The sequence below is a fragment of the Mastigoproctus giganteus genome, chromosome 2 (genome assembly GCF_048544385.1).
Source record: "Mastigoproctus giganteus isolate SK-2022 chromosome 2, ASM4854438v1, whole genome shotgun sequence".
NCBI classification, from domain to species: domain Eukaryota; kingdom Metazoa; phylum Arthropoda; class Arachnida; order Uropygi; family Thelyphonidae; genus Mastigoproctus; species Mastigoproctus giganteus.
This window is the reverse complement of record NC_143576.1, coordinates 267,892,303-267,913,227: the sequence shown is the minus strand read 5'-3', so window position 1 is coordinate 267,913,227 and position 20,925 is coordinate 267,892,303. Positions and strand designations below refer to the sequence as shown.

Sequence of the window (20,925 nt, the reverse complement as noted above, 5' to 3'; positions counted from 1 at the left end):
TAGAAGACGGCAAACCAAATACAAATGGTGAGAAAAGTTCTACTGAAGATTCTGATTGTGCTGAGTCCATTAAAGAGTTCAGTCTAAAGAAATTAGCAGAAGGATTAAATTTGGCAGGCACAAAAGTTAGGAAGTTACTTTACGGATAACGATCACTCAACAGAGCACTCAGAAAAATTCAAAAGACAATTGGCCAGTTGTTTAGCTCCATATTATGAACTTAATAAAAAATTGCAGCATAGTGGTAAGCAAGGTCTTATTACCGACTTTGATAAGAAAACCAGCTGAAGTACCCTATATGTGAGAATTATACAAATGATGTCGAAGCGATTTCAAGTGATAACGAAATCTGGCCACTCGTAAATAAAGAATATCTACAAAAAATTTTTTTGAAGACAGTGATGATGATTAAAATATCCATTTCTTTAATTTTGAAATTTATGCATTATGTGCAATGAAATTTATATACAATTCCTAATTTTTATAATTTTATGCTATGTATTTGTTAAATAGCTAGTTACATGAATTCTTGAATGAATAAAATGTTTTTGTTGAATGTCATTGTTGTTTTTATAATTAAAAACACACTACGGAACATACCCTACATTTTGTATGAAACCTGAACCTCATATAATGTGTGATATTTCTGTAACCTAACCTCCGCATTATACAAGGGTTACCTGTGTGTGTGTGTGTGTATATATATATATATATATATATATATATGTATTTTTTTTTTTTTTTTTTTAAATAATACTGATATATGGGCATCACATGTTTGAAAATTTTATGCACTTCACAGCAGTCTTTAAAACTGGAAATTGGAAGAGAATAAGAGATTTGTGTTTCTGTTTTATGATTGAAATTTTTTTTTTTGCAATTTTCAGCAGAATTAAGTTGTTTTTTCAAAATAAAAGTTAAAAACACATAGTATGCTTTAAAATTATTTTTTTATTAAAACTTAAAATGCACACAAAATACATACTGAAATCTATTAAGAAAAGATGAAATATTGGAATTCAAAAAAATCCAATTCAGAAATTAAAAGCAAAGCTGGACACCTTGTCAGGTGAATGGTCACTAGTTCTTGCTACATTTTGGGTGCCACAGCCACTAGGTTAAACAGGGGCCATGCAAAACTTTTGTTTTAACTGTCTAAAGAAACTGGTCATTGTTTTAGGGAAGTCGGCACACAATTGACTAGGGTCAATGGAATGGGGCAAAACTACAGTTGCAGCTTCTCTGAAAGCACCTGTGTGCAACCATTAATTACCTTAATAAATAAAAGGGAAACTGCAATAGAAGTAAACAGTTACAAGGTTAACCCATTTAGTTAGCCTTGTAACTATAAGTGGTGTATCAGCTATCAGGGCTGTCAAAAGCAATAAAGTATACAACTTGATTTGTCTATATAGTAATGCCAGGGGTATTGCACACAACTTATCAACTCTGTGGCACCACACTGATGTAGTAGAGAATGAAAAGGACCTGGGGGTAATTGTGCAGGAAGATATGTAGTTTTCTGAGCAGTGCAGACGGTCTACAAGAGTAGCTCATGGTGTCTTGTCAATGATATACAGGAATTTTTCTAGAAGGGATAAGGAGGTGATTATCCCCTTGTATAAGGCAATGATCAGGCCACACCTTGAGTACTGTATACAGGTCTGGAGGCCTCATTTTAAGAAGGATGTAGAGCTGTTGGAACGAGTACAGAGAAGGGCAACAAGATTGGTGAATGGAACAAAGGGCTGCTCTTATGAAGAAAGGCTTAAGTTTTGCAAATTAGTGTCTGGGAACTTTTATCTGATTGAGGTGTATAAATCCTTGAACGGTTTGAGCATGCTCAATGCAGATGGGATTCTTCCTCTTGCTCAGAATAATCACCTGAGAGGGCATAAATTCAAATTGAGGAAAGACAGTTGAAGGATAGATGCGGAAGTTTGCCTTTAGCCAGCGGGTGGTTGATTGGTGGAACAAACTTCCATGTGCCGTTGTAGAAGTTGATAGCTTAAATAGATTCAAGGCAGAACTTGACAAACATTTGGAGCAATTGGATGGGTGAAATAAGGGTTTTTTTTTTTTTTTTTTTTTTTTTTTGGCTGATGCTATATAAGCTTGCTTTCTTGCATCATGTGCCTTTGCTAATGCTAACTTAAATAAATTTGGGCTTTTGAACAAGTCAACTAATGCTGACAGTTGGTCTTATTGAGACATTATGCCACTCAGAAATATAAGATTAATTCCATTTTGGTCAATAATGTGTTCAGGAGAGATAGGGAGCGACAAATGGGAGCAATGATGCTTCTCATCAAAAACTGCCTTTTTTTTTCTTCTTATAAACAAACTGAATGATTGCTACAATCCTAAAATATTCAAGAGAGTACAAGGTTTTCTAACTCTAATATCCTACATCTGGTTCTCACTAAGGAGCTGAACTGCAACAAAAACTTGACAGTTGGGGAGGATAGCAGGCATTGACCACACTATAAAATGGTTTATAATTAAAACGACCTATGTGGGCAAAGGTAACGGCTTCAATTTCAAGAGAAGGAACTATACAATATAGTACCAGATAAACAAAATGAAATAGTATATTACGTACTTCATTTTGTTTCTGTTCTCTTTTATGACTGAAATAACTTGCTGAAATGCTGTATCTAAGTCATGTTTACAGTTCCTACTGTTGTGAATAAGCTGTAAGCAAAACCAGATTTGTGTGTCATGTGCCAAGGGTTGAGTCATACTTATCTGAGACAAGTTATTAGCTGTAATAATGATAAATGGATGGAAGTCAAGAGAAGAATAAATTTTGGATGGATAACATTCAGGAAATATAGTCACATACTGAAGAGCAATATCCCAGTTTGTCTGATTTTTATTTTTTTTATTTTGATTTGGTAGTTGTTGGCGCATCGTCTTCTGTGGCCATATTGCACCTCCCAAGGTTTTTTCAGTACTTTGATCCAAGCCCGAGGCGGGAATCGAACCCGCGACCTTTGAGTTGCCGGGCAGGTACTTTACCCACTCGGCTAGCCCGGTCGGCTAGTTTGTCTGAAACGTAAAACAATGTATACTCCCCACCATGACTTATGGAAGTGAAACTTGGGCACTCACCAAAAGAATGGAAGAGAAGCTGAGAACTACACAGCGAAGAATGGAACGAATTATATTGGGAATCAGACTGTTAGATAAGAAGAGAAACACATGGATTAGGCAGCAAACTCAAGTAAAGGACATTCTTATCAAAACTAAAGAACTAAAATGGTCTTGGGCAGGACACATAGCTCGAAGACATGATGACAGATGGACTAAGAAAATAACAGAATGGTATCCAAGAGGAGCTAAAAGAAAATCTGGAAGACAAAGGCGGAGATGGATAGATGAAAGTCATGAGTTTGTGGGTAGTAAATGGATGGCCAGTGCTCAAAACAGAAGGAACTGGAAAGTTGCTGGAGAGGCCTTCATCCTGCAGTGGATTGAAAATGGCTGATGATGATGTGCCATAGGATGCGTAAGAGATTTATCATCTTCTCTTCCATCAGCATGGTTGAGCAGACCAGGCATCAGCAGGGATTCATCAGAACCTCCAGCAAGTTTTTCCCAATAAAAGTTTTATTCAGAGTTTCCACTAGCACTATATAACATGGAAAAATTTCAAGCTCTTGTACTCTACACTGGCAAATGTAGTAAAATACAGTATTATAATATTTAGTGGTGCAGCAATTTTTCATAATAAGGTCTTTGGAAAATATACATATTTCAATTGAGTTTAATAAACAATCAGATTCAGTAGACACCACTGAATCTGATTATTAATATTTTATTAATAATCAGATTCTATTAATACTTTCTGTCCTGTCTATTAATACTGTAGCTTTTATTATTATTATTATCATTAGCCATATGACGTAAGGAAGCCTGAGGCTTCTGCTGCACCAACCAAAAAAAAAAAAAAAAAAAATTTCTGAGTTACCCTGAGAGAAAGAGAACAAGAGTCAGAAATAGAAAGGATTCACCAAGGAAAATAAAAGAATGACGATAACCAGCTCAGGACCCCTGGTGTACCAAGCCCAAACTCACCAGATGTGAGCCCCTGGGGTTAATCATGGATTATACTGCTGTTTTACATTTATTTTAAATTAAACAACCCCTCACTATGGCTTTTAAAGTTAATAAACCTCATACAGAGGAGAAACATTAAAGCTTAATGACAAACTTGATATAATAAAGAAAACAGAACAGGGTGCAAGTAGGAGCGTATTCCAATACACTCCCAATCCCTTATCCCAATATAGTCCATTAAATTAAGGTTATAACACAGTCAAATTCATGCTATTATATTTATAATAGATATTTAAAAAAAAAAAAGCACTGGGCAAAAAATATGTAACCTTCAGAAATGAGTTTCAAGAACCATAAAAGAAACTAACAAAAATTAAGGAAAATTTAGTTATTTGGTTTTTTCACAATTCATCAGCAGCTTCAGGCCATAATTCGCCACAACAAAGCACATTATGGCCCTGTAGAGGCAACCCACCCTCTGTAGGGTCGGTTTTCCCTTTTATCTCCCAACTTCCTGGTGGAAGCCTTCCTACCATCCACCTTTTCGCCTTCATCTACTAACCATAACTTAACCTATCATTCTTGCACTCTGTTACAACAATTTTTTTTTAAGAGCCCTTTCTGGTAAGCTCAGCAAAAACCAGGATTTGCCCAGCCAGAAAACCTGATCCCTGCTACTGGCCCAGCTCCCCACAGCTAGTATGGCAACTAGCAGTTGGCAGTGTTCCACAGGCCCCTATGCTAAGAAGCCAGATGAACAACATAACCCTATACTACACTACATAAACCACATATCACTCACACCATCTGACCTTTACTGGGTACTATATTCAACACGAGTTGTGGGAACTACCAATGCCACTTGACCCTAAACACTATGTAATATGCAGCATATATCTATTTAAATATGAGTGATGCTAACTTCAGGTGGTATGGACATGCAGAGAGGATGGAAGGAAAATTAGTTTAACATAGCTGAAGAAAAATGAATAGTAATAGGCCCAAAGGCAGACCAAGAGGAAGGTGGATTGACTGTGTCAAGCCAGCACTAGAAGAAAGTGAGCTATGAAGGTCAGGGTAAAAGATCTAGTTCTGGCATTGGTAGGCAACAGGATATGGCTGGAAATAGGATAGCATGAAAGAAAGCAGTGAATAGAAGGCTGAAAGTCCAGGACTGATGTGTTACCATAACCTGTACTCACTGGATATAACAGATTTGTCCACGAGGAGCAATGCCCATTTATAACTAGTCTTTGTCTTCTACCACTAAACAATCCATTTATCTGTAGCAGGGACTCGCCCCACTGTTCTAATTTCTTCAGTACTCTTTCATGTGGAGTAGTAGTAATAGAGGCATGTGATGAAAGAAAGCATCACATGCCTATAAGCTTATGTAGCATCAGCCAAAAAAACCCAATTCCACATAACCATTCCCTCAAAGTCTGTCCAGTTCCTCCTTGAATTTATTTAAGCTATCAACTTCCACAACAACAGATGGAAGTTTGTTCCAGCAATTAACCATCCACTGGCTAAAGGCAAATTTCTACACATCTATTCTACAACAGTCTTTTGTCAATTTTAATTCGTCCCCTCAAGTTCATAATCGGAAGAATCCCATAACAATTCAGCATGCTCAACCCATTCAAGACCTTATACGCCTCAATCAGATCACCTTGTAGGTGTCTGGTCTCCAGCCACTGCAATTTTTTTTAATTTTTTTTTTATTATTATTAGCCATATGGTACAAGGAAGCCTGAGCCTTATGCTGCACCAGCCAAAAAAAAAATAAAAAATTGCTGAGTTATCCCCTGAGAGAGAAGTAGAAAGGAATCACCAAGAAAGAGATGATGATATCCAGCTCAAGACCCTGGGTTTGCCAAAGCCCATACTCACCAGATGTGAGCCCCAGGTTTAATTTGCAAACCTTAAGACTTTCTTGGTAAGAAGACACCTTCGTTCCCCTCACCATCTTGTTGCCCTTCCCTGTACACACTCAAGCAACTCTACATCCTTCCTAAAATAGGCCTCCAGACCTGTATGCAGTACTCAAGGCATGGCCTGACCATTGCCTTATGCAAAGGGATAATCACCTCCTTTTCCCTGCTAGCAAAATTCCTGTATATCATTGATAATATCCCATGATTTGCTCTGGCAGCCTGTCTACATTGCTCAGAAAATTTCATATCTAACTGCACAATCACTACACTGTCTTCTCCCACTCCTTTATCCATTGTATCAACTTACCCTTAATACCATAATTCCAATTTGTACAGTAATCTGCCATGTGCAACAGTGTCAAAAGCTTTCCTGAAATCCAAGTGTATGATATCAAAATTATTTTTTCCATCTAGTTTCTTTTTAACCACATCATAGTATCCAATCAAATTTATCAGACAAGACTTTCCCTTAACTAACCCATGCTGTGTCTGAATTATTGATGCAGTCTTGTCTAGATAGCGTAAAAAACTTTTCTGGAATCCAAGTATATGATATCAGAATTATTTCTTACATCCAGTTCCTGTTCTGCTGCATAATAGTAGCCAATCAGACAGACTCATCCCCTTAACAGATCCATGCTGATTTCTGTATAGCTCCATTCCTGTCAAGATGATAGGAATGGATTTGTACAGAAATCACAGCATGCAATACTTCACATTTAACCACTAACTCAATTATTTTCTCTGTAACAGAGGTTGATCCTAGTTAATTAGTGCAATTACTCCCACTACCATTTAATTTCACTTTGTGAAATGGGGAGACATTTGCACATCTGCAATCTATATTCACCTAATCTGAATCCAAGTGTTCTCACAACTGGCCAAAGGGCTGCTTATCTCTTTTACTGCTTCTTTTAATTGGATATACCGCATCAGCTCAAGTGCCTTGTTTATTTTTAGTTTCAACAATTTCTCTTTACTTTCATCTCAGTTATCGCAAAATCATTTAGCTCCTGGTTATAAGTAAGTTTACTCTTGGTATTCCTACCCCTAATACATGGAAAATATTCAGTTTTGTCAGCAATCTAAATAGAAACAGTAGTAGTTATGCCATTTATATTATTATTATTACTAGCCATATAGTGCAAGGAAGCCTGAGGCTTATGCTGCACCAGCCAAAAAAAAAATTCCCAAGTTACCCAGAGTGTGAGAGAGAGAGAGAGAAGTAGAAGGGAATCACCAAGAAGAGAAGAATGATGATATCCAGCTCAGGACCCTGGGTATGCCAAGCCCATACTCACCAGAGTGTCTCAACATGATTCAGTCCTTTCCTCCTAGTAGTGCACCTTAACGGATCACTTAAAAAATGCTATTTCTCTAGAACATAGCATGAATATAATTCCGGCGTTTTATTTTTTGCTTGGCGAATTAGGGATGTTCACTTCAGGAAACAGTCCCCTGTTCAACTACTTCCCTATCACGACAAATCTTGCTCTTCTCATATTTGTTCCCTTACAGAAAACAAATATCAGAAGGACAATTTGTAACTAAGGCGATAATACGTAAGGTAAAAGAACCCAGATTCGAGATTGTTTTGAATCTGCTTGTCTATCTTTTGTATGTACTGTACCAACATTTACGGTTCCTTCCCACAATCGTGCAGAGGCAGTACTTCACTCCAATGTTCTCCCCTTTGCACGATCCTGCAAATACGAACATAAACGTGGTTATATATGTGATGTCAATATCCATTTAAATTTTAAATCTGCACTGATTTAACTCTGAAAATTACAAACCTCTTCTGTGATTCCCAGCAGGTTCGATCCGTAATAATTTATAGGGGCAAAATTTGAAAAGTTTTCTACATTTAGGCTTAATTATGTTACTTCCAGATGGAATCACATCCATTTTTCTGATTAGATTATAAAATGAGTATTCTCTGAAATTTTAAAGCCCGCTTTGCCTCACCGATACATGGTTTTGAAATTTAACTCATATGCTAATTCAACCAGTATAGACACAAACCGTCGGAAACGCTGACCAAAACACCGACTTACAGTTATCTTAGTTTGAAGTACGTTTTTTTTTTTTTTTTTGAATTACTCTGACTTGCGCATTTTATGAAAGCTTTCTAAAAACACTTTTCACGGAAAACGACATATTTTTTTTTAATTCTGCTACATAATACGCAAAACCTTGCAAGTACCAAAACCAAACAAACTTCTTTACTCCGCATATGAATTTCAAAACCACCAACTACAAGTATTTCAGTTTACCGGAATATTATTGCTGCACCATCCACGGAAATACCAACGTGAATCCTTCTTCCTATTGGCTGGGTCGATTACCAGACGCACATCCGGTAGCTCGTAAAATTAGTAATATCACAGAGTAGTATCTTACTATTTTGTTAGTAATATGTAAAAGGTAAAATAATATTTTTATTCTAATTTCAGCCAGAAATTCTGAACAAATGTTTAATCTGTTCAGAACTCACAGAAGGTATATATATTTTTAAAACTTCTGTTGTTACTTTCCGTTTCCTTTCTTTCTTTTTTTTTTTTTTTTTAATTTTGAAGTCTACAATTTTTCACGAAATATTTGTGATTTGTGACTATTTTAATTTTAGTATTAGTACTGATATTAGTGAAATAGCCTGGGAGCACTCGCACCTGGATAAAAAAAGGGTAAAAAATTACCTGCCCACTAATCCTAAAAACGGTAAAACTGTGAAACATGCCACACAGCCTTCCCTACTCTTCAATACATTTCAAAAACATATACATGCGAAGGGTATTATTATTATTAGCCATATGGTGCAAGGAAACCAAGACTTATGCTGCACCAGGCGGAAAAAAAAAAAAAAAAAAAAATTCCCTATTACCCTGAGAGAGAGAGAGTGAAGAAAGGAATCACCAAGAAAGAGAAGAATGATGATATCCAGCTCAGGACCCTGGGTGTGCCAAGCCCATACCAGATGTGAGCCCATTTCTTGAGTTACCCTGAGAACTTCAAATACATGCATATGAAGATTCATGTAAACACATGTTTGTAGTGCCTGAGTAGAATTTACCCTACTGTGTCTTAACGTTTCCAATATCCAATAAAGTGAAGTAGATAAAATGTATGGAAACTGAGATAGTGCTTAAAAATAATTTGAACAACGTTTTTTTTTCTTTTCTTTTTTGTGATGGTTCAGTATCACGTTGTATTTTTTATACCTTTTGGATTTTTGTAACGTAACGTCTGTCCTGTGCAACTAAATTTAATTAATATTTGATGTTGACACTAACAAAGTTAGTGATGTAACTAAACAGTTATCAAAGGGTGTACAGAGATCCATATAGGTATTAGTGACCTTAAAACAGAAATGATGATGACTTGTATGGAAAAAGAATATGAGAAATGGCAAAATTTTCTTCTGTCTGAGATTCTGCTCAAATATTATAGAAAGGAATAGAGATGATAGTATTAGTAGTGACAAATAATGCAAAAAAAAGCAAACTTATAGAGGATTGGCCAAAAAAAAAAAAAAAAAAAAACTACTCACCTCACATGCCTGTATCCTCCAAGAAATTTCCTAGTTCTTCCTTGCATTTATTCAAACTACTCACTTCCACAACAAAAGATGGAAATTTGTTCCATCAATCCAACACCTGCAGGCAACCATACTTCCTCAGTTTCAATTCTCCTTCACTCAAGTGTGTTGTCTAAGCAATGGCAAAATTCACTCAAGGCTTTAAACACCTGTCCCATCTTGCGGGTCCATAGACTCCTCCAGACACTGTTGTTTGTATATAATACTCAATATGCTGTCAAACCATGACCTTGTACAAAGGGATAATAAACTTCTTAACCCTTGTTAGCAGGTAGTAGTAGTGGCATGTGATGCAAGAAAGCAAGTGTATGAGCTTATGCAGCATCAGCCAAAAAAAAAAAAAAATCACACCATTCCCTCCAAATGCCTGTCCAGTTCCTCCTTAAATTTATTCAACCTATCAACTTCCACAACAACAGATGGAAGTTTATTCCAGCAATTAACCACCCGCTGGCTAAAGGCAAATTTCCGCACATCTATTCTACATCTGTCCTTTCTTAATTTCAATTTATGTCCCCTTAGGTTCGTAATCTGAACAAGTGGAAGGATCCCATCAGAATTCAGCGTGCTCAACCCATTCAAGGCCTTATACACCTCAATCGGATCACCGCGCAGGTGCCTAGTCTCCAGCCACTGCAATTTGCAGAACTTAAGCCTCTTGGTAAGAGGATCCCTTCATTCCCCTCACCAATCTTGTTGCCCTTCTCTGTACACGCTCAAGCAAATCTACATCCTTCCTAAAATGAGGCCTCCAGACCTGTACGCAGTACTCAAGGCGTGGTCTGACCATTTCCTTATACAGAGAGATAATCACCTCCTTTTCCCTGCTAGCAAAATTCCTATATATCATTAACTAAACCCTATGACCTGCCCTGGCAGCCTGTCTGCATTGCTCAGAAAACTTCATATCTGACTGCAGAATTACTCCCAGGTCTTTTTCATTTTCTGCCACCTTAAGTGTAGTACCACACAGTTGGTATGTTTCTCTGGGGTTACTTCTACCCATATGCAGTACTTTGCATTTGTCAAGGTTAAACTTCAGTTGCCACTTCTTAGCCCATCTGCCCAAATTATCTAGATCCTGTTGCAGTAGCACACTGCCATTACTGTCATTAACAACCTGCCAACCTTTGTATCATCTGCAAACTTCGGCATTAAGCCTGATATACCTTCATCAATATCATTGATAAATATACAAAACAACAGTGTACCCAACACCGAACCCTGTGGGACTCCACTAATAACATTAGTCCACGAAGAGCAGCACCCATTGATTACCACCCTCTGTCTTCTCACACTTAACCATCCTTTTATCCATTGTAGCAACTCACCCTTAATACCATTCTGCTCCAATTTGTACAATAGTCTTCTGTATATCATTGACAAAACCCCATGAGCTGTCCTTGCTGTATGTTTGCACTGCTCAGAGAATTTCAGGTCTGACTGTACAATGACCACCACCAGGTCTTTTTCTTTTTCTACTAACCTGAGTGTAGTACCACACAGCTGCTAAATTACTCTGGGATAACTGCTATCTATATGCAGTACTTGCATTTTTCAATCTTAATCTTCAACTGCCATTTCCCAGCCCATCAACCCAATTTTCCTAGATCTTGTTGCAGTAGCTCAACTTAATGACTGTCATTAACTACCCTACCAACCTTTGTATCATCTGCAAACTTAAGCATTAAGCTTGGTATACCTTCATCAATATGGTAATAGAATTTACCATATAGGGCTAGGAAGCCACATGCTTTTGCTACAGCACCTCCGTAGCCAGGTGGGAAGGAGCAGCATTGCGTAGCACATGCTTCTTGATTAGACCGGGGTTCGAGCCCGTGACCCACCAAATATGGAGGATGCGGAAAGGTCAGGGAATGACCACCGCATATCCCCTGGAGCAATATGGCCTTAGTTGCTAATGCTCCTAAAAACCAAATAATAACAACAGCTTTTGCTACACTAGCAAAAAAAAAAAACACTGAGTAGAAAAGAACATACAAATTATATGCTTCCCTCCCCAAACAGGCAACCATCCAATTGACCTTTGAATCCATTCAAACCATCAGCCTCAACCACTTGCAAGGGCAGCCTGCTCCAGAAATCAATGATCCATAGGCCAAAAGAAAACCCCCACAATTGAGGTTCAGACTGGATTGTGGAGGTTTTCTTTTGGCCTGCAATCTGAATCGATTAATATCATTACTGAATATTGAAAACAACAATGGGCCCAGCACTGAATGCTGGGAGACTCCACTGATAACATTAGTCCATGAATAGCAGTGTCCATTGATAACCACTCTGTCTTTTCGCACTCAACCATCTCTTTATCCATAGCACTAACTTAACCTTAATGCCACACTGCTCCAATTTGTACAGCAGTCTTTTATGTGCAACACTATCAAAAGCCTTCTTGAAACTCAAGATTATGATATTAAAATTATATTTCGCATTCAGATAGTGATTACTAGATAGCAAAATATGTCTCACTGCATTATAAGGGCACATAATGCAAGAGAGAAATCTTATAGAGCATCAGCCAAACAAAAAAAAAAAAAAAAACACACACACACACACACACCCTTCTCATTTCACCCATCCACTCGCTCCAAATGTTTGTCTAGTTCTGCCTTAAATCTATATAAGCAATTAACTTCTACAATGACAAATTGAAGTTTGTCCAGGCAATCAATCAATCACTGGCTAAAGGCAAATTAACGCACATCTATTCTACAACTCTTTCCTCAATTTGAATTTGTCCCCTCAGGTGCGGAATCTGAGCAAGAGGAAGAATCCCATCAGCATTCAGCTTGCTCAAACCATTCAAGGCCTTATACACCTAAATCAGATCATCTCACAGGTGCCTAGGCTACAGACTCTGCAATTTGCAGAACTTAAGTGTTTCTTGGTAACAGCAACTCTTTGTTCCACTCACTAAGCTTGTAGCCAAACCTTGTGCATTACTTGTTCCAACAGCTCTACATCCTTCCTAAAATAAGGCCTCCAGACCTGTATGCAATACTCAAGATATGGCCAGATCATTCCCTTATACAAGGGGATAAGGAATGCAGAATTAGAATTTGGGGAGTACAATGTGTACAGAAAGGATACACAGGATAGGAAATGAGGAGGGTGTATGCTGTTAATTAAGAAAAACATAAAATCAAAAGAAATGCATCTAGTTGATATAGATAGACAGTGCACTGTTGAGTCAGTTTGGTGTACATAAGCCCTACGAAAGCAAAAAGAAGAGTAGGAGTGTGTTGTAGGGCTAATAACTCGAATGAATACAATGAACAATTGTACAGAGAAATACAGTGGGCTAGTAAATCAGAATGTCTTATAATGGGCGATTTTAACTTCCCAGATATTGACTGGAACTTGTAGATTGGTCACTCACACATTAGTAAGACTTTTGTGGATTTATTGGATGATTGTTTCCTGCAGCAGCATGTTTCCTGTTGAGAAGCAACCAGAGAGAGTAATACTCTTGATCTGGTTATCAGCAGTGATCATTCATGTATTAAGAATTTGCAGATAAAGGAACCACTAGGTGGCAGTGATCACAGTGTACTGATGTGGGATTTACTTACAGATATAATTACCATCAGTGGTAAAGGAAAGGATTTTTGCTTCCGTAAAATTGACTACAGTAGTCTCAGACAGTTTTTGAATTCTGTACAGTGGGATCAACTGATGATGTTACCAACAGAAAAATTCTAAGTGGGAAGCATTCAAGGAATTAATCGTAGAAGCTACTAAATGTTTCATACCTATTAAGAAATATTGTTCAAGGTTTAGACCTAAATTTGTTGTCAAATGAATAATGATACTCGTGATAGACAAGAAAAATGCATGGGATGCATATAAATTATCAGGTGACACAGAAGCCTGGGTCAGATATAAGCTAGTCTGTAATCAAGTCACAAAGGATGTTAGGCAAGCAAAGGCAGATTATGAGAAATCTTTGGCAAAAGATACTAAGAAAAACAGCAAGGATTTTTTTTTACTTATATAAACTCTAAAAGGAAGGGGATGAATCAGATTGGTCCAGTTGATATCGATGGTTCGATTGTTGATGATCCTGCTCAGATAGCCAACAAACTGAATGAGTATTTTGCATCTACATTCACACATTAGGAGTTATTAAGGTTTGAAAATGGCAGAAGATTATCAAATTGTAGCAGGGTGCTTAATGATTTTGTAATAACTGAGAGATAAGTGGAGGAGAAATTGTTGAAGTTAAACATAAGAAAGGCACCCGTGGTGGATGGGATCTATCCAGTTATGTTAAGGAGGCGGCAAAGGGAGTAAGCCATAATTATGTGAGAATCCTCAGAGAAGGTCTCCATGGACTGGAGATTTGCAAATATATCTCCAATTCACAAAGGGGGTTCGAAGGGTAATTACAGACCAGTTAGTTTAACTTCTGTTCCGGGTAAAATAATGGAGTCACTGGTTAAAGATGCTTTGCAGGATCATCTAGACAAGACTGCAGCAATAATTCTGACACAGCATGGGTTTGTTAAGGGAAAGTCTTGTCTTACAAATTTGATTGGATATTATGATGTGGTTTCAAAGGAACTGGATGCAAAAGATAATGGAAGACTGCTGTACAAATTGGAGCAAAATGGTATTAATGATAAGCTGCTGTAATGGATAAAAAGGTGGTTGAGTGGGAGAAGATAGCGGTTGTAATCGATAGCGGTAGTAATTGGTTATCCAGTTTTCTCTCTGATTGTTCACTGAGGGTGATGGTAGATGGCTCTCTGTCTTCTAACTTCTCCACTAATGTCAGTGTCCCCCAAGGTTCATCTCTTTCCCCCACTCTTTTCCTCTTGTATATTAATGACCTTCTTCCATTGACTGGAAATTGTATACATAGTTTTACGGATGATAGCACATTGCATTCAACTTTCCATTTTGAGAAACCTTGTCCTGCTCAATCAGCTTCAACTTTTCGAAAATCTGCTACCAATTCCTTAAATGCCGATCTTCAGGTAATTCTCCAGTGGGGCAAAGACAACTTAGTTGATTTTAACCCTTCTAAAACTCAGTCTTCTCTTATATCTCGCAAAAAAGGATTCTTCCGCTCCTATGCTTATCTTTAGTGACACTCCGATTTCTAGGCAAAATGATATATCCCTTTTGGGGATTACCCTTACTTCTAATCTCTCTTGGCACAAGCACAATACAAATATTGCTTCTTCTGCATCTAAAAAACTTGGTTTTCTCTTTCGCTCTCGGCGGTACTTTTCTTCCAAACAGATGCTCACTCTGTATAAATCTCAAATCTGCCCTGCCATGGAATATTGTTCCCACATCTGGGGTGATGCCCCCAAAACTTCTCTCAGTCGTCTTGATTCCATTCAGAAGAGGGCAGTTAGGTTAATTAATGACTCATCTCTAACAGAGTCTCTGCACTCGCTGTCTCATAGACGTACTGTTTCTGCTGCATGCCTCTTCTACAGATACTTCCATGGGCACTGTTCTTCTGAATTAGCTTCTATAATTCCAGCTCTCTCTTTCAAAACAGTCCAAACACGTGCTGCCACCAGCCAACATCCATTTACTGTCCAACTTCAAACTCACAGAACCAACTTTTCATCTTCCTCGTTTATTCATTCAACTGCCGTTTTCTGGAACAACCCTCCTTCGTTCGTATTTCCTGAAAATTACAATCTACAGAAGTTCAAGTCCAATGTCAACAAATTCTTCTTCCATCTTCTCAACCTCGAACCCAAGCACGGTACTAAGTACTATAGGTTCTAACACCTCTCGTGTTTGGGGTTTACATAAAAAAATCAATGAGCACTGCTCTTCGTGGGCTAATGTTATTAGTGGAGTCCCACAGGATTCAGTGTTGGGTCCACTGTTGTTTTGTATATTTATCAATGATATTAATAAAGGTATATCAGGCTTAGTGTCGAAGTTTGCTGATTATACAAAGGTTGGCAGGGTTGTTAATGACAGTAATGGTAGTGTGCTACTGCAGCATGATCTATAAAATTTGGGAAGATGGGCTGAGAAATGGCAACTGAAGTTTAACATTGAAAAATCCAGAGTACTGCATATGGGTAGAAGTGACCCCAGAGGAACGTACTATTTGTGTTCGAATTAGCATTAGCATTAGTAAAGGCACATGATAATAGAAAGAAAGCTTATATAGCATCAGCCAAAAAAAAAACACACCCTTCTCATTTCACCCATCCATTCACTCCAAATGTTGGTCCAGTTCTGCCTTGAATCTATTTAAGCTATTAACTTCTATGACGACAGATGGAAGTTTATTCCAGCAATCAACCACACACTTGCTAAAGGCAAACTTCTCACATCTATTCTACAACTGTCTTTCCTCAATTTCAATTTATGCCCTCTCAGTAGATTATTCTGCGCAAGAGGAAGAATCCCATAAGCATTGAGCATGCTCAAACCATTCAAGGCTTTATACACCTCAATCAGATCACCTCGCAGGTGCCCAGTCTCCAGACACAAATTTGCAAAACTTAAGCTTCAAGGTAGTTGGTTGGTTTGGTTAGAGTGGGGGGGAGAACACCAAGGGGAAACAGGTAAAAGGATGGGGACGATAGAGTAGGCATCCCCAAAGAGGTTAGTGGGGTCAAGCCCCACCAGGCAAAGAATGAGGGGAGGCAGCAATTGGAGGAGACAGAGACTCGTCTCCTCCCTCCTCTGGCCGGGGACGAGGTTTTAAAGGGAACCAGGTTAGCGTATCCAGTTCAGATCACCAAATGCCACGTTGGCAGCAAAGCTACAGTATGCCTTCGTCGGTGATGGTTGTCAAGTCCATGTTTTGTTGAATCCAGTAGGAAGGTCAAACTACCAATCCCTCTCTGGGGATGGGATATGTTAGCTGACAGTGGGGGGATGGGAGAAACACATTTACTTCATTCATAATCCGCATTCTCACTCTACTTGCATTCTATTTTTATACTTTTTTGTTATAGTTTATAATATACATATATTTTTTTCCTGTTAGGGAAAAAATGCTATTTAAAAGAAAGCTATTTCATCAATTGGAAACCTTTTTTCGTCCATTGTAACATTTAATATATATACAGTAAACCCCCGCGATTCGCAGGGGTTACGTTCCTGAGAAATGCCGCGAATACCGAAAACGCAAATTATGAGTCATATAAGAAAAACTAGTGTAAAATTTTGTCTATGTATGTATTATATGTATCTTCATAATATGACTATGTACATAGACATAGTGAAATGCAAGCATATGGCATCGAAATGAAAATGAGAAACAATTTAATATTAAATGTAATATTTATTAGAAATTTCAAACAAATCTTTCAAACCAGCGCCTTTGCTAGCTAAAAAACTTATCCTGCCAGTGCTATCACCAGTTTCACTAAAGTGTTGATAAAGGTGTTTTGCCTTTTCATGAATAATGAGTGAACTTAACGAAATTTTATTTTGAGTTCGGTCTTCTATCCACAGATTTAAAGCTTTTTCCATTTTTTCTAATTTAACATCACGAGTTACAGAGCAAATTTTAAAGGCGAGTACAGTGGTCTCCGACAGTTTTTAAATTCTGTACAGTGGGATCAACTGACGATGTTACCAAAAGTAAATTCTAAGTGGGAAGCATTCAAGGAATTAATCGTGAATGCTACTAAAAGTTTCATACCTATTAAGAAATATTGTTCAAGGTTTAGGCCTAAATGGTTGTCAAATGAACTAATGAGACTCGTAACAGAGAAGAAAAATGCATGGGATGCATATAAATTATCAAGCGACTCAGAAGCCTATGGCAGATATAAGTTAATCTGTAATCAGGTCACAAAGGAGGTTCGGCAGGCGAAGGCAGATTACGAGAAATCCTTGGCAAAAGATGCTAAGAAAAACAGCAAGGATTTCTTTACTTATATAAACTCTAAAAGGAAAGGGATGAATCTGATTGGTCCACTTGACATCGATGGTTCGATGTCATTGATGTTGATGATCCTGCTCAGATAGCAAACAAACTGAATGAGTATTTTGCATCTACATTCACACATGAGGAATTATTAAGGTTTGAAAATGAGGAATTATTAAGGTTTGAAAATGGCAGAAGGTTATCAAATTGTTGCAGGATACTTAATGATTTTGTAATAACTAAGAGCAAAGTGGAAGAGAAACTGTTGTAGAAATGTATCCCCAATTCACAAAGGGGGATCAAAGGGTGACACGAGTAATTACAGACCAGTTAGTTTAACTTCTGTTCCGGGTAAAATAATGGAGTCGCTGGTTAAAGATGCATTGCAGGATCATCTAGACAAGACTGCAGCAATAATTCAGGCACAGCATGGGTTTGTTAAGGGAAAGTCTTGTCTGACAAATTTGATAGGATATTATGATGTGGTTACAGAGGAACTGGATGCAAAAAATAATTTTGATATCATATATTTGGATTTCAGGAAAGCTTTTGACACTGTTGTGCATGGGAGACTATTGTACAAATTGGAGCAGAATGGTATTAAGGGTAAGTTGTTACAATGGATAAAAGGATGGTTATGTGCGAAAAGACAGAGGGTGGTAATCAATGGGTGCTGCTCTTCTTGGACTAATGTTATTAGTGGAGTCCCACAGGGTTCAGTGTTGGGTCCACTGTTGTTTTGTATATTTATCAATGATATTGATGAAGGTATATCAGGCTTAGTGTCGAAGTTTGCAGATGATACAAAGGTTGGCAGGGTTGTTAATGACAGTAATGGCAGTGTGCTACTGCAACAGGATCTAGATAATTTGGGCAGATGGGCTAAGAAGTGGCAACTGAAATTTAACCTTGACAAATGCAAAGTACTGCATACGGGTAGAAGTAACCCCAGAGAAACGTACCAACTGTGTGGTACTACACTTAAGGTGGTAGAAAATGAAAAAGACCTGGGAGTAATTGTGCAGTTAGATATGAAGTTTTCTGAGCAATGCAGACAGGCTGCCAGGGCAGGTGATTGGGTTTTGTCAATGATATATAGGAATTTTGCTAGCAGGGAAAAGGAGGTGATTGTCCCTCTGTATAAGGCAATGGTTAGGCCACGCCTTGAGTACTGCGTACAGGTCTGGAGGCCTCATTTTAGGAAGGATGTAGATTTACTAGAGCATGTACAGAGAAGGGCAACAGGATTGGTGAGGGGACTGAAGGGATCCTCTTATCAAGAGAGGCTTAAGTTCTGCAAATTGCAGTGGCTGGAGACTAGGCACCTGCGCGGTGATCTGATTGAGGTCTATAAGGCCTTGAATGGGTTGAGCACGCTGAATTCTGATGGGATCCTTCCACTTGTTCAGATTACCAACCTACGGGGACATAAGTTCAAATTAAGAAAGGACAGATGTAGAATAAATGTGCGGAAATTTGCCTTTAGCCAGCGGGTGGTTAATTGCTGGAACAAACTTCCATCTGTCGTTGTGGAAGTTGATAGGTTGAATAAATTTAAGGAGGAACTGGACAGGCATTTGGAGGGAATGGTGCGATTTTTTTTTTTTTTTGGCTGCTGCTGCATAAGCTCATACATTTGCTTTCTTGCATCACATGCTACTACTACTACTACTACGGCAGATTTTTTCTTCTGATTTTTTGATTGATCGTACCATTGACTCATTGATTTTATAATGTTTTGCCACTGAGAAGACACTTTCACCATTAGAAATTTTGTCTAATAACTCAATTTTATTTGCTAATGTCATCACCTTCTTTGATCTTTTCACATTTCCTTGTTATTCGTAGCCATATTTTTGTGTGGGTTAGAAAGAACTTGTCCACAATAAAGTCACTTTCTTCCGTTAACACACTCAAAAAAGTCTGTTTTACACTGCAAAATGGTAAATTTATCACTTTTGTAAGCATATCAATTTATAAACCCAAATCTGGCATTGACATGTTCATATCAATTTATAAATTGATAAATTTATTCAATTTATAAACATAAATTAAAAGCAAACGACGAAACCTTCCATGGCAAGCGCATAACACATACTGAACAAGGATTAGCGAGAAACATTCACGCTTGCAATTTTGGCACCCCTCTCCCCCCCACCCACTGAGCACTGTTTTGACCGGGAAAGATAAGGGTGTAATTTAATTTAAATACTAATGCTTAATAATTAAGCTAAAAAAGAAAGAATATAAAAGATTAAAACTAGGGTTAGTGTGTACTTACCGTATTTCCCCATGTATAAGACGCACCTTAATTTTGGGGCCCGAAATTTGAAAAAAAATGTATTACATAAAGTTATTGAATTCAAGTTTTATTTTTTTTTTTTTTGGCTGATGCTGCATAAGCTTGCTTTCTCGCATCAAATGCCTCTACTAATGCTAATGCTAATGCTAACAGGTAGGAACATTGCATGGCATATGATTGCCAGGATCTTTCTTTTGAGTTCCCAGTCTGCCCGACTGATCCTGGCAATCATACATGCATTATTTCTCACTTTCTTCGCCAAGTAGGTCAAATGGGGATAAAAAATTAATTTTGAATTAGCATTAGCATTAGCATTAGTAGAGGCATTTGATGCAAGAAAGCAAGCTTATGCAGCATCAGCCAAAAAAAAAAAAAAAAAAAAAAAAACCACTTCCACTTCACCCCTCTGTTCGTTCAAAATACCTGTCCAGCTGAGCCTTAAACTTATTTAGGCTATCAACCTCCACCACAAGGGATGGAAGTCTGTTCCACCAACCAACCACCCGCTGGCTAAAGGCAAATTTCCGCACGTCTATCCTACATCTGTCTTTCCTCAATTTGAATTTATACCCTCTCAGGTGATTTTTCTGAGCTAGAGGAAGAATCCCATCAGCATTGAGCATGCTTAAACCATTCAAGGCTTTATACACCTCTATCAGATCACCTCGCTGGTGCCTAGTCTCCAGACACTGTAATCTGCAAAACTTAAGCCTTTCTTCGTAAGAGCACCTCTTTGTTCCATTCACTAATCTTGTTGCCCTTCTCTGTACTCATTCCAGCAGCTCTACATCCTTCTTGAAATGAGGCCTCCAGACCTGTATACAGTACTCTAGGTGTGGCCTGACCATCGCCTTATACAATGGAATAATCACCTCCTTATCCCTGCTGGAAAAATTCCTGTATATCATTGACAATACTCCATGAGCTACTCTTGCAGCCCGTCTGCACTGCTCAGAGAACTTCATATCTGCCTGCACAACCACCCCCAAGTCCCTTTCATTCTCTACCACTGTCAGTGTTGTACCACAGAGTTGATACGTTGCTCTGGGGTTGCTGTTTCCCATGTGTAGTACTTTACATTTGTCAATGTTAAACTTCATTTGCCACCTCTCAGCCCATCTGCTCAACCTTTCCAGATCCT

At 38.1% G+C, this 20,925-nt stretch overlaps 2 protein-coding genes across 3 annotated transcripts in view; one reads left to right on the top strand and one right to left on the bottom strand.

The window, feature by feature from the left end:
- slim (scruin like at the midline) overlaps positions 1–8,265 on the bottom strand; it is a 197,920-nt gene extending 189,655 nt beyond the window's left edge. For both annotated transcript variants that reach the window (XM_090369140.1, XM_090369141.1), the window contains exon 1: positions 7,796–8,265. In XM_090369140.1, the coding sequence (XP_090225266.1) occupies positions 7,796–7,907 (112 nt within the window). In that variant the 5' untranslated portion in view covers positions 7,908–8,265. The remainder of the gene's footprint in view (positions 1–7,795) is intronic.
- A 160-nt stretch (positions 8,266–8,425) lies between these two features.
- The window catches only part of LOC150090459 (mitochondrial tRNA-specific 2-thiouridylase 1), a 190,487-nt gene continuing 177,987 nt past the window's right edge, over positions 8,426–20,925 (top strand). Inside the window, exon 1 of the mRNA XM_090390324.1 lies at positions 8,426–8,501. The gene's annotated coding sequence lies outside the window, so the exon portion shown is untranslated. The remainder of the gene's footprint in view (positions 8,502–20,925) is intronic.